Source organism: Elaeis guineensis, chromosome 2 (assembly GCF_000442705.2).
Source record: "Elaeis guineensis isolate ETL-2024a chromosome 2, EG11, whole genome shotgun sequence".
NCBI classification, from domain to species: Eukaryota; Viridiplantae; Streptophyta; class Magnoliopsida; order Arecales; family Arecaceae; genus Elaeis; species Elaeis guineensis.
Window position 1 is genome coordinate 99,811,298 of NC_025994.2, and position 17,332 is coordinate 99,828,629.

Below are 17,332 nucleotides of genomic sequence, written 5' to 3' on the forward strand. Positions count from 1 at the left end.
GAATGCCGACATTCATCAGCATGCCGTGAAGAAGAGGGTGGCATTTGGGGCCAGACCTTCATGACCGCCCAAGAGGCATCAAGCATCAACTCCGACCAATGTTTAGACATCGGCCGCGCAGTCTGACGTCCAACCTGTGTCGGGTTTCGAACCTGTCATAGTCTTGTCTGCTCTGGTGGTGCTCCCCGCTGCGCCATCCGAGGGTGGAGTGGCAGAAGGAGTTGTCGAAGAAATGTCGGTAGCTCCGCCTGCTGAAGAAGTTCGGACAGAGGTAAGAGAGCCCGAGCAATCCACGGCTGCACCTATCGCTCCTTCAATAGGGGCACAGTCGAGCTCGAGCTTTCCCTCGCTCTCCAACATCAGGACATCGACAGCGGGCCGAGGGAAAGCTCCAATGGAGTCGGGGGATGACACGACGTCGGGGGACGACATTGCGTCGAGGGGTCATGCGGTGCACTTCGATCTTCGAGTGCCTGATGGAGAATCAGCCCTAGCCAATCCCGATTTGGCTAGAAGGTTGTGCCAGGCGACCCTTCTCCCGGTTGATCGAGAGCACCGGAGGAGTCGGTCGGTGATCGAGATGCTCTCCTTCTTTTACCCGACCATCATCGGGGTAAGCTTCCTCTCACTTTTTTCATTTTTTTTATTACCGACTTATCTTTTGTTCGCAGCTGATCTATGACATGTCCGACCTAGAGGTCGGCTACCAAAAATTTGCCGACATCCGGATGGCATGGAAAAATAGAGCGCTAACTGCTGAGGCCGAGAGAGCAGCTGCACAAGAGCAGTTGAAGTCGGTGGCGAAGCACGAAGTGAAACTTCAGGAGGAGGTTTTCCGACTCACTGAAGGCTTGGCATCGTCAGGAGCTGAGCTTCAGTCGGCTCGCGAGGCTGCTTCGACTTTTGAAGTGCAGATCAAGCGCAAGACACACTCCATCCATCGACTGCGATGAGAGCGGGATGGATGTATTGAGGAGCTCGAAGCCGAGCGTGGGCATCATCGGGCCAGCTTGGAAAGGCTGGCACTGGCCGAGGGGAACCTATCTTCTACCCAAGCTGATGCAGACATAGCGAGGGCGGAAGCGGAGTCGGTGAGGGAGGCATTGGGTCGGATGGTCGAGGACTTCCAAGATTCGGCAGAATTCAGGAAAGAAATCCTCGAAGGTGGCTTCATCTCTTATTGCATCGGGTATGAGGATGGTTGGGATGTGGTCAAGAAATTATATCCGAATCTTGACTTGAGCAGCATCGTCCCATCAGGGTCGGAGGATCGAGTCACTGAAGAGGAAGCTGCCCCAAGGTCGGAGGATCAAGCTGTCGGAGAAGCCTATGCAGAGGAGGGCATCGGTTGCCCTCTGGATTGTCATGAGAGCCTTGTAGCTCTCCAAATAATTGACTGGATCGGTGGAGCCGTCATAAGGCTCCACATGAGGCATCTTGAACCGACTAAGAATCGATTCGTCTAGGATGAATCGGGAGAGAGGTTGAGTGGTACGGAAGTCGACATCATTTGAGGACTTTTGACCATCCGTCTGGAGTTGAGCAAGCTGACGATCGATTTCTTCGAACTTACGTTCATAATCCTCTAGCCGTCGATATTGGGAAACTCCAGGGGTTAAGCCTCCCGATGAATTTGAGGGAGAGACAGACGGTGTTCGCAGTCGCTTTCCTTTTCTCGCCCGATCCAACTGAAAAGGAGAGGGACGCCTTGAATGATGGGTGGCACGTCATGAGTGACGTGAATGCCTCTGCTCATCTCGATGGGAATGCCGAGTCGGCTGCTCCTGTGGAGGCGACAGAGGTTGCTGCGGATGACGACGGCTATTTCTGGATGGCATCGAACGTGCCATTGATTGTTCCGTTAGCGGTTGCGGCGGCTGAGTTTGTTGCTGTCGGAGGCTTTTGACCGCCTCCGTCAGGACGTTCATCTGTTACACGATCACCGTGATCTGGACCTCTGTGATAACCACAGGATGTAGAGAATCGGGTTCCGCTACTGGAGGTAGGGGAGGGGTCTCTTCCCGACGGGAAGAGTACCTTGCTGATCCGATAGCCATCGATCACTGAGCTCTGATTTTTGTCATTGTGAGTGGTTTCTTTCTCCCTTCCTGACGCATCAATCTGCTGGCGGATCCCATCAGAACTTCGCAGTTAAACGTGCTTGAGCGAGAGTAGTACTACGATGGGTGACCCCCTGGGAAGTCCTCATGTTGCACCCTTTAAGAAATGTTGCGGTATTATCCGCTTTGGCTCATGACCATTTTTGGGCTTCAGTGGGCCTTGATCATTTAGAGCCTCATGATTTTGCCCTTTAAAAGGTGCCTCACTTGGGAGAAGATTTCAATCTACAGATAGCGCCAATGTTGCGGTTATGGGTTAAGAGGTTGAATCTCCGCATACGTGAGGTATTGTCCGCTTTGGCTCATGACCATCTTTGGGCTTTAGTGGGCCCTAAGCTTCAGTGGGCCTTGGTCATTTAGAGCCTCACAGTTTTGTCTTTTAAAAGGTGCCTCACATGGGAGGAAAGGTTTCAATCCATATAAACCATACTCGCTCTTGACTCTAACTGATGTGGGAATAAAGAAGCCATCTCTACACCATAACACATATATGATTTGACATAAGCCAATAAACCTAATCCAACCCGATTGAACGAAATACTAACCCATTCATATCAGCATAAAATGAGATTGGGTTGTATGGGGTTAGATAATTCAAGACTCGACATTGTATTGGCTTTGGATATGGTTGGGAGATATATTTTGGTGGAGCTAGGATTAGCTCTCAAGATAAATCAACTTGCTAAGTTAGAGATCTTCTCATGACACATTTTAGCGGCCTCAATTCAGCATTTAAATCAAAAGTACTTCTAAAAGTAAATAAAATTGAGTTTTGTGGTCCTTGAGTTTTGGCCATCATTATACAAATGTTTAAACTATCCCACACGATTGGAAAAATGCCTTTAGTTGGAATTAGCTTTTCCAATTTAATGTTTTGGTCACCCTTGTATAATTAACTAATGTTCTTAATCAATGATTAAAATTTGTGTCAATTATAGATACCATAGTGCCTTTTCTCCTCCCATATATTTCTCTTCCACTTATTTCTCTCTCTAATTAAATCAAATTTTAATTAAGAACATGGATGTAATTTTGTTTTCAACATCCATGGGGCAAAGAGTAATCTATAAATAATTGAATGTCCTTTCAAAAATTTTCAAATAAATTTTGTAATTCTACTATTCATAAAAAAAATTGCAAGCAAAAACAATTTATAGGAAACTTTTAGGGATCTGTAAACTATGAAAAGCTCACTATACATTTGTGCATAAATATTTTCCAAATTATAATTATAATATTTATATAATGAATTATTATAATGGTTACAATAGCTATTGTGTGCCTTAAAGCAATCTTATAATATTAAAATATGCACTAAAATAATGATTACTATTATAAAATCATATTAATTTTGGATCATAAAATTACTATCAAGTGGGAATTTTGAGATATAGTTTTGAATTTTGGAAAGTATATTTTATTTGAAAGAATTTACAAGTGAAGAAAAAGTTGTTTTGAATGTTGTACCAATTTATTGCAACGAGAAATAATAATTATAATTTATTTTTATATTAGTTATCTTAAAAGTTAAAAAATTATTATGCTTGGCTGAAGCCATTGCCGTTATAACAGTTATGATCTTATGGATCTGGATAATTTTATCAAAATAATATTTATTATAAAATAAATTATAAAATAATATTTTTTTAAAATTATTTATAAAAATACTGACCATATACGAAATTATCCTGTCATAAGGTAATTTTCTATGCTAACTCAACTAGCTCAAGGGACATGATTGACAGTGTGAAAGTCGCTCTACTCTATGGATTATCTTACCCCCGCTCTGGATTTCTTTCTTCAAAACCTTGCAGTCCTGTCTCTCTAAAACCCTGCGACAGTCGCTTGATCTCTCCCTCTCTCTCTGTCTCTCTCCCTTTCTGTCTCTTGTGTGGGCAGAAGGGTGTCTCTCCCTCTCTTTGTCTCTCTCCCTCTCTCTCACACATAGACGGAAGGGCACTTAATCTCTCCCTCTCTCTCTCTCTCTCTCTCTCTGTCTCTCTCCCTCTCCCTCAACTCCCCCATCTCCGATCCGTGGGTAGCCTCCCTCAGCTCCTCTCCACGCATTGATTAGAAGGTAAGACCTTTATCCATGTAGATTAATCATTTATTTCGTGGTAGTATGCTTCTTATTCTTTTTGTTTCTTTTTTTTTTTGGAGATACATGGGGAAGGAGAGCTCATGTGGTGTGAGCCGGTTCTTTGAGGTTTTGAGAGCTTAACCTTGCTAGAAGCATGGCATATTCTTAGGGTTTGGGAATTTTTGATTGAAAGGATTCCTTTTTGTTGACAAAAATTTGCAAATTATGGATTTTGTTTGCAAATTAATAATAAGGGCTTAATGAGCTATGAATGTAAGATCTTGCTATTGCCATTTAATTATTAAATTTGTGCCTCCATCGGTGTTTGCTAACTGAGCTATTCTTAATCATCATCATCATCTTCTTCTTATTGATCTTTTATTTTTTGAGATATAACAATACAAGAATCATTGCCGCTTTGCTTTCAGGTAGAAGCAAGTCACTGTGGTACAGTTTTTGCTGATATCTGATAACTTTTAATCATGTTAATTTTTTTTTAGCCATTGAAGCCTGTGGTTCATGAAACATTGTTTTTTCATGGAAAGGTGCTTGAAACTTTTAATTGCTAAAAGCCTATCTTTGTAAATGATTGGAATATTTAAGAGACCCCATTCTTATGATCTAACTGTAATATTAATCAAATTTCTTCCTGACTGATGACTGGTTCTCACTTCACGTTAAATGATGCATTTGTTTCTTTGCCTTCTTAATTCTTCCAAATATTGATGACGTTTGGCCACAGATCACAAAATTCAGCTTTTAAGTTTGGTGCTTTGGTCAGAATGCTACTGATTGGAGTTGTGTCGTGATACCTTTTTGTGCTTTTAGCAGCCTCTTTGCTTTTCATTTTATAATCTTTTTGTAATCATGATCCCTATGAAATATAAGTTCCCCAGGTAGTTAACATCTTCCCAAAGGATGAATAGAGGTAACTGAAGTTATTAATCTCATAATAATAATGTGATCATCTGATTTAAATATAAATGCCTTTTTTTTTTTGTGTGTCTGTGTAGGAGTTGATTCTGTTGGCATATGGATCTTATTTGCTTGTTCCCTAGTGGGTTTCTGAGATGTATTTGAGGTTGTTACACAAGATTGATCTTCTGCTCCTGTAAAGAGTCAAGTAGTTTCCTTTTCTGCTCCTTTTGTTGTGACATGCCATTTTTAACTTTCTTTTAGTGTTTTTGAAGATGAGTAGAGTGAAAGTTAGATGGCTTTATTTGTTGACGTGTTACAAATTATACAGCATGTGAATTTTCTTGCAGGGATTTGTAAAATGTGATAGAAGAAATTACACAATGTGCTAATTTTCACTTCAGTAGGCGCCAGCACATGGATTTTGGTCATTCCTTCCAGGCTTTTATGCTCCTACAGATCTTTTATGATTTTTTTTCATGTTTTCAACAGCCTTCTTCTTTTGGGCCTGGGGGGTGGGGTGTTCTACACGGTTGCTGCTTCTGTCCTTACAAGATTATGAGGGAAGATTGATCTGGGGTTTTCTACATGGACATCAGGTGGTCTTTGCAAGGTTATAAAGGAAGAGGATGTATTTTTTGCTCTTCTGGCAGCAGTATATCTTATTCTTTTGTATGGCATGATTCGTGGTAATTTCTAAGTTTTCATATTATTGTTCATGTCGATGCAGAGATTATGGATGATGGTGGTTGCTGTTGCTTTGCTGGCACTTCTCTATTTTATGGTAGTCAAGGTTGTGGCATATTATATCTTTTCAAACAGCCATGTGAGCGGTAATATTGAACGATAACTATTTTACTGTGCTGTATCTTTCTGGCTATTTTGTGTTTCTTGAATTTGTCTGTGCTGATACATGTGGTGTTTTCCTTTTTCCTTTGGTGGTTGGGATTCCTTTTGGAATGCACTTTGCATGTGCTGGTTTACTAGTAAGAAAAGTAATAAATATATTATACAAAATGACATTGTTTTGGCATTAATGTGCTATTTTTGCTTATTAAGGTTTTGAAAATTTTATCCCATATCAAATATCAATGCTGGATTGAATGCGATATTGACCACAAAAACCAGAAAGATATCTATGCTTAATTTACTTGAATTTGTTTCTTTTTATGTGGCACTGGATCTTGTCTTCTAGGCATTTCTCTGATGGATTGAGATGACTAGTCTATGATTAAGAATTACCTCGTTATTTTTGTTTGAATAAATTCCAATGTAACTTGGTGTGAGATCTCTTCATGTGGTAGTCTCCGAGATGGATAGATGATGTAGAGCTAAAAACTTTTATGCATAATCATTTGGACTTTCTCTACTCAATTATATACTGATTACATATAGTTGATGTTATGTTTTTCTCAATTGGTTTTTGAGATGAATATAGCTGGAATCGACATCGATATCTTTTCAAGAATTAATTGGCTCTATTTGTTTTCGTCTTTTCAAATTTGTTGAACCAGAGTTTCCGAAAATGGGTGGCAACTAACTGTTGTCATTTCTTCTCAATTGAATTGTTTTATGCTGCATGGTGGTAGAGCCTTTTTGTGGGGTTTTTTCATATTGAATTTTGTGCTAGTATTTTCACTGAATGGTAAGTTTATAGACTTCACTATATCATACTAGTACTGCCAATACATTTGCCTGTCTTTTGTTGTTCAGGTGTTTCAAAGTATTCTTTTTCTTTGTGTAGTTGCAATTGATGTTCTTGAGGTATTTACTTTGATGTCTTCATGGTTTTCAGATTTTGATAATTTTCTATGCTAGTGGTTGATCTTTTAAATTAATCTTTCACTTGAACTTTATCTTTTGGTTATTTTAATCTGTTCCGAGCATGGAGTTTCTATCACTGTGTATTTGATTTCATATGTCGCAGCATTCGGTGAGCCAAAAAAATGGCACTTGTGTGGTTGAGCGGTAGTAGGTTTGCGTCTCTGTTCAAAGTTCGAACTCCCAAAACAGGAACATGTTGTGTGTGGTTGAGCGGTAGTAGGTTTGCATCTCTGTTCAAAGTTCGAACTCCCAAAACAGGAATATGTTGTGTCTAATGGTCATCTAATTACCTTTTGTGGGGTGATCAGGCTCCTTAAAAGGGATCACATTGAATTCAGAACTGGAGGCTACATTTGCATTTTTGTAGGTATGGTTAGAGGTTTCATAATTTGTTAAAGAACTATTTGGTTTTTATTTTGGACCTTATATATGAATTGAAAAATGCATGTTGAGGAGTTGAAGTAGATCGTTCGTCTGATAACACACTTAAGCCTTTTAACCATGGAGATGAATTGATTGGTTATCCCTTGCAGCAAATGTTGGCCTGACAATGCGCAGGTTTGATATTTTCTGTTGTGTTTCTGAAGATAAAATGAGGATGCTGTTTCAGCCTTTAGTCCATGGTTTCCTGGAAACTCAAGGTCGGAATCCCAAAGAGCTCGGCAAAGAAATCTTTGCCACAGAAGGAACATACACAAATGCAATGTTTCGTACTCCTATATAGCATTCAAACACCTTTCTAAATGCCAGGTGTCCACACCTCCCTGATGATTTGAGCTACAATTTCATGCTTTGTTTTATTATTTTGTTTTTCTTTTTGTTGGTAGGCTATAGGAAAAGGTCTTCAGTAGATTGTTTCCAAGATATGACATGGACATGTGAAAACGGTGTCTGCATGGAACTGAAACCTGCGATTAGGAACAATTCTGAACTCATTGGTGGGGACCTACACAATCAAAACATGCACCATCATTATTAATTTAGGATTCGTGCAGCTCATGCAAGTTTATGGGTTCTTTTTTTCTTCCTTTAGGATTGAGACCGGTCTACTTCAAAGCCCTTCCTAAGTACTTATGGATACAGACATAGCCCATCTTGTAATCTTACTATCGAATTGGTTGTATTGGCTTAATCCATAAATCTAATGGGATTTTCAGCCAAATTATTCAAATAGGCCCTTAGTGCGAGAGCAGAATCCTTAGCATGGTTGGCAAACCTCACCAATTCAAGCTCGTGACCTTTTTAATACTCTTTCAATTTTTTCAATCTTCTTTAATCTGTAGTTGTTAGCTCAGTTGGTTAGTACTTTCTTTTCAAAGAGAGATCTCATGTGCAAACTTACATGGTAATGAATAATTAATGTAGTTTCATAGGAAAAAAAAAAAAAATCTTTAAACCAATGAAGTCATACATAGCTAGCAATGCCTATCGTTACATGCAATGTTTTAAGTCCACAAGACTCCCTTGGTGTTCGCAAGTCCAAAATCCAAAATTTCCCTCTTCAATGAATGCAAGAACTGGGAAGCTCACTTGCTTAATTTCATTCCTTGGCACATGTTTCCAAGAAAACGTGGCTGCTGTGACTCGTTATTTTCATTTGCCGCCCTCATTCCATGGCTTAGTTGGAAGGTGGAGAAGACAATTTCATATCAAGAGAGAGAGCACAAGGGAAGTCATGACACTGGTTGCTCGAGGTGGAGGTTCGTGAAGTCCCGGCCCTCCACCAGGCGCGAGGTCTCTAGTTCAGGATTCTTTAAGCCGTGGCCTAAATGGGGCGGCTAGGAACAGCTTCGAATATGCATTATCATCAATCTTTTATTGCGTAATCATTGTTTTGTGATTGAATGGCCGTTGTTTCAATCATTTTCATGTAAGATTTGCAAATCTTATGTGGAACTGTTGCTTCAATCATTTCCATATAACATTTGCAATCTACTTATGGAAGAAAACCAATGTTGTATTTCCTAATAATGTCTATTTCTTTTAGATGGGTTCTCATTTGGGCTATTTAGTGTCTAGCTCACCTCGATCTCTGTGTTCTTATTCAATACAATAGAAGCAAAGCGTAGATTCTTTGCAGAAGAGAGGAGAGACTAGCTGTAGAATACCAAAAATGGTCAAGTTACTGATTTGGTGATGGTCTGGGTTTGCAACTCTCTCTAGTGAAATTCTTGACAAACTCCTATCTTCCCTCCCGAGAAAAGTACAAACAATCCATCGACCATCATATCCTTTCCCTTTCCCGCAGGCGAGAAATTAATCAAATAACAACCATGACTGGTTTTGGATCCTTCTGCTCAAAGTCACGGGCTTATGGACAGCGAAAAAGGCATGCGTGGGTATTCAATTCTTGTTCCTTTCACGATCCTATCAACTTTCACCACTTAATCTTTCCATGGAACAAACACCCTCTTGCCTGGCGGCCAATTTTCCTTTCTGCTAATAAGACTATGGTATGGGTCGCCAACAGAGAATGGTCTATACTGAATTTATCTGGGTTGATATACTTTGATGTGTAAAATCTGATATCTTGGACATTGTAGGCAATTCCCATCATGCTAGCATCAAATTCTGAAGCACCAATCTCATAAGCGCTGCATTGTTAGGAAATCTCGTCCTCAGAGAACCAAGTAAGGTAGAGATGGACATTATAGGATGAAACTCATCTAGTTGCTCGTAAAACAGGCCGATCACTTCATGGAGGATCTCGGATAACCTCTAGAAGAAATCACTTGGTGGGAACACAAATGGTATGCAGCAACTTTTTTGGTTGCAGGATGGTTGAGGCCTGTTGAGGGTGAGCATTGCTGCAATTGTACTAGTTTTACCCTTGCATTGGTGAGCAATGGTGCACTTGCTTACGGAAATAACCTCACCTAGCCCTCCTCCGACTTGGCAGTAGTTGAAGTCTCATGCATTGGACAATCCTAAAAGAGTTAAAGTAATATTGGAGAAGTGGAATTTGGGCGTGAGAAACTTCTAGCTTAATTTGGAGTTGATTAGGGTTAATTGTGACTGCTACTCAGTTGGGTACTCCAACTATATCATCATCAAACATTAGTTTATGACATTCAAGAAACAAACTTGGGAAACGTAACTAATTTCTGCCGGCTCCCATTTCGTCCATATTTTACGAGCAGCATTCCACTTAAGATGACGATACATCTGACACCAAAACAACGTTCCACCAAATAAGACCATAAACATGTAGAAGTCTGTACACCATACCGTCCAACACAGAGAAAAATGACACAAGGGTTCGAAACAAGAAGCAAGAATATTTGTGGAAAAGCAAGTAGATAGAAACAGAGTTACCTTGTGAGAGAGCTCGGCTCGGCAAAACTCCACTGCAATGCCAGCCTCTTCATTACCGCTACCGCAGTGCCGGAACATCGTACATGGGACACTTTGAAAGAGAAAGGGAAATCATCGAAAATTAGGAATGGAAACCGACTAGACCTTGGAGATCTTTTTGCTACGAGTCCCTGACGAAGTCGGCGAACCTTGACAACTTTCTATGAAGCCGGCAACATTCAGGAGTAGCTGACGACTTTCAATAAAGTCGGCTGTACCCGTTGACTCTATATAGATACGGCACGTTTTTAACTACGCAAACGCAACGACGGCCTCACCCTCCTCGCCACCACATCAGCAGCGGGCACCGTCGGCGTTCGAGAAGCCGGAATCCGCGTCCGAGATGAGACGAGAAGCTAAGGCCAACAAATGGAGGTGGCTTTCAAGAAGATTCCCGCAAAAAGTGACAGATTAAGGCGTTCCCCATCCACTTCTCTCATTTTTGGCGCAAAATGCCTCTTCCTAGTATCATTAATAAGATATTTTCTTTCCCTAATACCAATCTATAGCTCATGATTTTGTTGGTTGCATTGATTCAATCTCCAAATCGTACAGAATTTTTTAGTCTAATCATATAGAAAAATCCAAACAAATCCTTAAAAAGTATGAAATTTGATTCCCTAATGATACATTTCAATGACATTCTAACAAATAGGTCGAACACAAAACAAAAGTTGGGATTTGGAAGTATGAACAAGTTTGCACAGAATGTATGACTTTGTGTGGTAACAAACAATTTATTTCCATTGCAGCACCGGAGAATTAAAAAAAGAAAAGAAAAGAACCACCGACAATCTGCTGTTCGACCCGCTGGATCACCTGCCTGCTCGACTTAAGAGACGAGTTTTGCTACTATTCATCAACTTAGCCGCCTCCAGCGGCGGAGGGCAGCGTCGGATTCCATGTCGAGGAGCCGCCTCAACCTAATATTTTCTCCAAAAAGGCCTAGGATCTCGTTCATTTTCTCCCAAGTAGTTCCTATCTCCGGACGAGCTCTCGAGGCAGTTCTCCGTAGAATGAAATGTGATCGTTTCCAAGGCTGGATGGATAATTGTGCACGGATTCTATCTTCCGTGAAGCATCGTGATTGTGACATCAGATGTACTAAAAGACTCGTATTTGTTCGCCATTGAATCACTTTCATGTGGGCTTCCCTCAAATGTGTAAGTGGGCTGTTTAGGCATTGGGAGGGTAATGGCTTGACTGGCCATCATTAATATAATGGTTGGTATGTCTGGCCGGTCATTAGCACGATCCTGTACACACAGGAGTCCGATGTGTATGCATCTAATCACCTGTCGAATAGAACATGATGACCGTATGGATGGATCGATCAATTCGACTGCTTTATCTTCATTCCACAATTGCCATGCCTGCAAAGGGGGAACAGAAAGAGAAAAAGCTCAGAATTTATCCGGAAAAGATTTTTGAATGTAACTAAAGACATGGAGAACCCAAGTTACATGTATACATACATATCCTACAATATTTTGGGAGTTCTCTGTATGGTGAAATGAATTGTTCCTTCGGCCTGTCACGATTTCTAAGACCAAAATTCCAAAGCTATAGACATCAGATTTCACAGAGAAAAGGCCTTCCATTGCATACTCAGGAGACATGTAGCCACTGCATTATTGAAAAATTAAGCTCGTTCAATTTGATCACCAAAAGAAAATTATTTTCAATTTTTCACGTAAATGCACATTGGGTGTTCGTGCGCATGATCAGATCACTTAGAAAGACTTATATGAATAGTACTTACAGTGTTCCAACAACTCGATTTGTATTTGCTTGATTTTGATCACCTCCGAATATTCTTGCCATTCCAAAGTCAGATATTTTGGGGTTCATATCCTCATCCAACAAAATGTTGCTAGCTTTGAGATCACGATGAACAATCCGTAGCCTTGAATCCCTATGAAGATAAAGGAGTCCTCGTGCAATCCCTTCTATGATCTTGAAGCGTGTTATCCAATCTAGTAATGCTTGCTTAACAGGACCTGTTCAAAATACCTCATTCACCATTCTTTAAGTTTAAAAAGCAGAAAGTATTTTAGAATTATTGAGGCAAGATGATGATGGAGTTCTAGGGACATACGGAAGAGAAAAGCATCCAAGCTTCCATTAGGCATGTACTCATATATTAGTATCTTTTCTTCTCCCTGAATGCAATAGCCCAATAATCTGACTAGATTCCTGTGCTGCAACTTTGCAATCAGTATGACTTCGTTCTTGAACTCCTCCAGTCCCTGCCCAGAACTCCTTGAAAGTCTTTTCACAGCTATTTCTTGACCTCCAGGTAGCATTCCCTTTTAAACAATATGAGACACCATGTCAGACATTGAAAGCAATGTGTGGTGGAACAAGTAATTCTTTTGTTTTTTTTTTTTTTGGAAAAAAGAAATTCTTTATGCATCCCAAATTGAAGTAGCTATATATGGTATTGGATCTGACTTATTCTGATCAAAATTAATATCATTCGCAGAACAAAATAAGCATGAGAATGCTCACATTTTGAATCTGCAATATTATGACTCATGCTATATAATCTGCAAGCAGCTGTTAGCTTCGCTGGTTGCCACTACTCTCCTAAGGGCTTGCCTTTGGAGACAGAACAGAGTTCAAGTCCTGATGGTGGCACATCACTACCATATTGTTCTCACCACCATATTGCTCAAAAGAAGAGAAAAGAAAAGAAAAGAAAAAAAAGAAGAAGAATGTAAATAGGCTTTACCTTGTAAACGTGGCCAAATCCTCCTTCTCCAAGTTTATTGGACTCACTAAAATTATCAGTAGCAATAGATATACATTCAAAAGTATGCAAGGGAAGCTCGGCCCCTTTTCCTTCCTGCACTTCCTCTCCATACTCACTTGGCCCTGAGAAGTCCGGTCTAGCCTCTCTTTTGGAAAGCATATTATGCAACAAGTCATGTTTTTTCCTGCCCATCTTCAACCAATCTGCGCCAGACCAACTAGAAGGATTAGGTGTGAATCAAGATATTGATAGCTGCATAATCTGATACCAATAATAAAACTATAAATATTTACCCTTTATTCTTTTATTGTACTTCCACCCTAAGAAGATGCATGTGATCAAAAAGAACCCCCCCAAGGTAGATACTGTGACAATTATTTTCCATCTCTTGCTATCAGTTCCTGCAATGGACATAATTTCAGCAATAGATCATGGTGATGAACTACTAGAAAAGAGGACATTGGAATTCTGTCATTGTGCCAAGTAAATGCAGCTGGAGAATCTATCTGACAGGAAAGTAATATGTATTCTATCCTAAATAACCTTTCCTCTATTAAACAATAAATCAAAAATTAATTTTAGGAAACAATGATTTAGGAGGATCATCTAACCCATCATGGATTAATCTGGCTACTTTAGCCAGATCTTGATAAGCTTCGAGAGCAAGATTCACCATATCTATTAGTCAATCGAGTGCCAAATTTTGAGAAGCTATAACTTCTAATCCATAAAGGATTTGACGATGCAAGTATAACTAAAGTTGGTGTAGGAGTCAAGATCTAGTATCTATCTAAAATTTTATTTTATTTGTATGTATCCTTAAAATTAGTGGAGAGATCTAATCTGATTTGGGATGAACTTCGATAGCATAAAAAGAGGGAAGCTTTCATTCTCTTCTAACTAGAAAAAGAATCTAACTCAAAGATCACTTCACTAGAAACCATATGCTATGGTTTTGGAGAATAGGATAAAAGATTGAAAGTAAAAAGCATACTCTACTTTCTATCCATTAGAGTCTCTATAAAGAGAATGAAGAGAAAGAGTATAGACTATATTTTCCACCTTAATATGCATCATATTTATGAACCATGAAAAATTAATGCAACTAAATGATCAAGAGCCTTGCTTTTCTAAAATTTCTATTATGCATCATTTTATTTGAGAGATTCAAATTGAGCGAGTTGAAGAAAATCCTTCATTCTTTCCAATCAGAACAAAAAATTTAACTACACTCTCGTAAGCGAAACTAATACAAGCTTTTAATTTTCCAAATCATCTAATGTTTAGCATTGCTTATGGTGCAAGCATAGAGATGACAGCCACAATTATGTATGCAATTATTTGAGGCAAGAGATCATAGTATGGTATAGGGATATAAATTAAGTTACTCTTGCTTTTTCATATGTTCACCCAAAAACCAAATATCCATGCTATTAATGTGGAAACAAGCTTTAGGCAATGATTTCCGCAAATCTCATCCATTTTCTCTTATTTTTCAGTATGCTTATCCATTAGGTGGCCTTGAGGACTCAAAGCTTCTGGTGATGGACCATGGACTTTGTCAATCTGACAGTGAGTGTGACATCCCAATCAGGAGTGCGCCTCCCATATTCCAATCAGTGTACTCTTTTACCTTTCCTTTCAAAGCGTGTTTAGCCGTTCTTTTATCCAGCCTCGAATATCTTCTACTAGCGGTACATCCTGCAGCATTCTCAATGTTCGTTTCACATGCCTTTTTGATGCCAATAAAACCATTGACCTCATAAATTTTAGCACTGGTATTTTGCTTATTAAAAAGGATATAATTTTTCTTGTTAGTGATGCTAATTAACTATTACCCACACTATATGCCTAAATAAATGTATTAGACCTATGTTCTCATTTTTTGCAACAAAAGTTAATTGTTATAGGTCTATGGGGCATCCGATCGTTTTGCTTAAAAACATCAATAAAATAGCAAACAGCATTTACTAGGATGCATGATGTCATATTTATTCCTTTCGAACAAATCTTCGGGTATCAATTAGGGCGGCCGGCCTCGTCTCGCCATTAGTTCACAAGGGAAGGGTACTATAAGAAATTGATTACTCTTGGTGACCTCCTGTTTTAGGTGGACCATTGACAACAACGCGTCTGTTTTATCTTTTGAAGTGGATTTGGAAGAACGGGGGATCCCCCACCAAATACGATATATTTAATAGGCTTTTCAGTCCCATCTCAAACCCACGGATTTGTAATTTTCGTAGACTTGGCTACGAAGAATTTTAGACTAAATTCATCTTCTACACATAATATTCCTTTTGAGTGTGAGGGGAGGCTCAACAGAGCCACCCAACTTTATTTGAAAAGCAGACTTGGGTACACCTAATATTCATTGGAGACTATTCTGTCGTATTAGCTCCTCTACCATGGTGTAATAACTAAGAAAGTTTTAGGCTCATGAAAGTCATCATATTACTATTCTATGGTATTAGCTTCTCTTCTATGGGGTATAACTAGGAAATATAATTCATCAGAAATTTCTAACCTCATGACACTCATCCATCAAGCCTAAGAAGAAGCCATGTAAACAAGTGAATTTTTAAACGATATTCTCACCATTGGCTAAGGCAAAATAAATAAATAAATAAATAAATCAACCTCTAAATTAAAATTTACTCACCTAATTCAGATCCTGGGAGTTTGACGTAGAGATCGTTATCCCCTTCAGGGTACTGGTAGATGTCTATCAGATCATGCGCCCATATCATACATCCAATACCAGAAACAAATGAATAAGCCTTACAGGAGCAATTATTCAGACAAGCTGCTTCACATGCTGCTTCAGTTAAGACCGTTGAAGCCCACTGTGAACGGTCCGGCACCTTCACCCCTGCCACCCTAAAGAATCCATCACCACTTCTGTTCAACTGACAATCCAATAGAGTTCTTCTAACACACCCTCCTGACCAATTTCCTTTACTCCATTCCTCGCTCGAGCGCGGCTCGAACCCTTTGAGGCAGCTACAGATCGGCGTATCACCATTGTTGCACACCCCGTAGATCCCACACTTGCCGTAGATCTCGCACTCGTTGGTGGGCTCCGCCCAGACGGTCTCCCATTCTTGCGTCTCTCCGACCAGTATCGTGCTGTTCTCCACCCCATCCCATTGCAACACAAACCTCAGAAGGGAGCTATTAAACTGGGTGAAAGTGAAGTACATGATTCCTTGATTCAAGTCGTTTACAAACTTGAATCCATAGATATAGAGAAATCTCATCGTAGTACCCGTGAAGACTTGCCCATTCCATTGCCCGGACCTCCAACGTGGCACCGTTCCTTCCCACATGAAGACCTGCGCCGACCCAAGGGGGTCGAGGCTCAGTGAATAGTTCCCAGCTGAAGGGTCGTCAGGGCTTTTCCATGAAGTGAAGATCTGTCTCTCGCCCGTCTTGGTGTCAAGACTAAGCTTCATGCCAGGGAGGAACGTGTCAGTTGGGTGATTAAAGCTTTCCCACAGCACTGTTCCATGGCCCAACTGGAGAACGAGGTTACCTGAGTCCAGGAGCTGTGCAGTGGAATTGTTCGACGCCGCCGACGAGTTCGAAGACCATATGATGCTGCCTCCTCCATCGAGCACCAGCAAGTTTCCATCGCTTCCGATGGTGAAATTCCCAGAAGAATTCTTCAGGGGGGCTTCTCGGTTACCGACCCAGACGACGGACCGTGGCGAGACGCTTTGATACCATATGCCGACGTATCGGTACTTTGAATTCCCAGGGCTGAAGAATCCGAGCTCGAAGATGTCTCCAGCCGATTTAAGGGTTTGCTCACCGCTGATCGATTGGTCGGGTGTTAAGGTGTCTGTGGCATAAGAAAACAAGGATGGAGAACTAGAAAAGATGAGCAAATAAGAGAAAATGATGCTTGGGTAGCTGAAGTTAAAACCCATTTTTGATCTCAGAGGGGTTGAAACCACTGTCTAAGACTAAACAACCTATTTAGTTGCGTTCCGGGAGAAAGGATGGAATCCCTGTGGCTAGAGATAAGAGATCCATCTGGTTATTCTTATTTTAGTTGTTGAAGTCACGCTTCCATGGGCACATGTTCAAACCATAAAATAAAAAGCAATGGGAAAAAAAAAAAAGGCAAGTGGTGTTGAAGTTTGACCAAGGCATGCGTGACAAGCCCGCCAACCGTCACAATGCTGTCTGGTCAACGGTGGGTTGTTGGGCGAGGATCTTTCCTACGATCACCTGGAGGCTGGAGGCCAGATGCCGCTTGTGTTTGACCTGCAAACAGGT

At 40.4% G+C, this 17,332-nt stretch overlaps 1 protein-coding gene and 1 long non-coding RNA gene across 6 annotated transcripts in view; one reads left to right on the forward strand and one right to left on the reverse strand.

Moving 5' to 3' along the window:
• The window catches only part of LOC105049635 (uncharacterized), a 126,149-nt gene extending 120,070 nt beyond the window's left edge, over positions 1 to 6,079 (forward strand). The window contains exons 1-4 of one of the 4 annotated variants that reach the window (XR_002165546.3): positions 3,880 to 4,197; positions 5,466 to 5,518; positions 5,608 to 5,728; positions 5,846 to 6,079. This is a non-coding gene — a long non-coding RNA (uncharacterized lncRNA). Of the gene's footprint in view, positions 1 to 3,879; positions 4,198 to 5,465; positions 5,519 to 5,607; positions 5,729 to 5,845 lie in introns of those variants that run through there. The other 3 variants (XR_012138868.1, XR_832839.3, XR_012138867.1) reach the window with 3 other exon arrangements.
• Positions 6,080 to 10,889: 4,810 nt separating this feature from the next.
• LOC105050019 (G-type lectin S-receptor-like serine/threonine-protein kinase B120) lies at positions 10,890 to 17,056 on the reverse strand. 2 transcript variants are annotated; one of them, XM_029266672.2, is made up of 8 exons: positions 16,584 to 16,814; positions 15,711 to 16,497; positions 13,342 to 13,449; positions 13,028 to 13,251; positions 12,392 to 12,602; positions 12,056 to 12,293; positions 11,769 to 11,919; positions 10,890 to 11,666 (listed from the first exon to the last, which is right to left on the reverse strand). In XM_029266672.2, exons 1-8 carry the CDS (start codon positions 16,680 to 16,682, stop codon positions 11,358 to 11,360), a joined length of 2,127 nt encoding a protein of 708 aa, XP_029122505.1. In that variant the 5' UTR covers positions 16,683 to 16,814; the 3' UTR covers positions 10,890 to 11,357. The 2 variants fall into 2 exon arrangements, with proteins under 2 accessions (XP_029122505.1, XP_010928165.1); XM_010929863.4 differs by having other exon boundaries at positions 15,711 to 17,056.
• Between the last annotated feature and the right edge of the window lie 276 nt (positions 17,057 to 17,332).

What these genes read in the sequence shown, in the direction of transcription:
- LOC105050019 (XM_010929863.4), bottom strand. Translation starts at nt 16,980, where the DNA reads ATGGGTTTTAACTTCAGCTACCCAAGCATCATTTTCTCTTATTTGCTC. An exon ending in GATTTGGCCACGTTTACAAG is followed by an intron (nt 12,603 to 13,027) that starts GTAAAGCCTATT and finishes ATTGTTTAAAAG; the next exon opens with GGAATGCTACCTGGAGGTCA. An exon ending in CTTGGATGCTTTTCTCTTCC is followed by an intron (nt 12,294 to 12,391) that starts GTATGTCCCTAG and finishes TATTTTGAACAG; the next exon opens with GTCCTGTTAAGCAAGCATTA.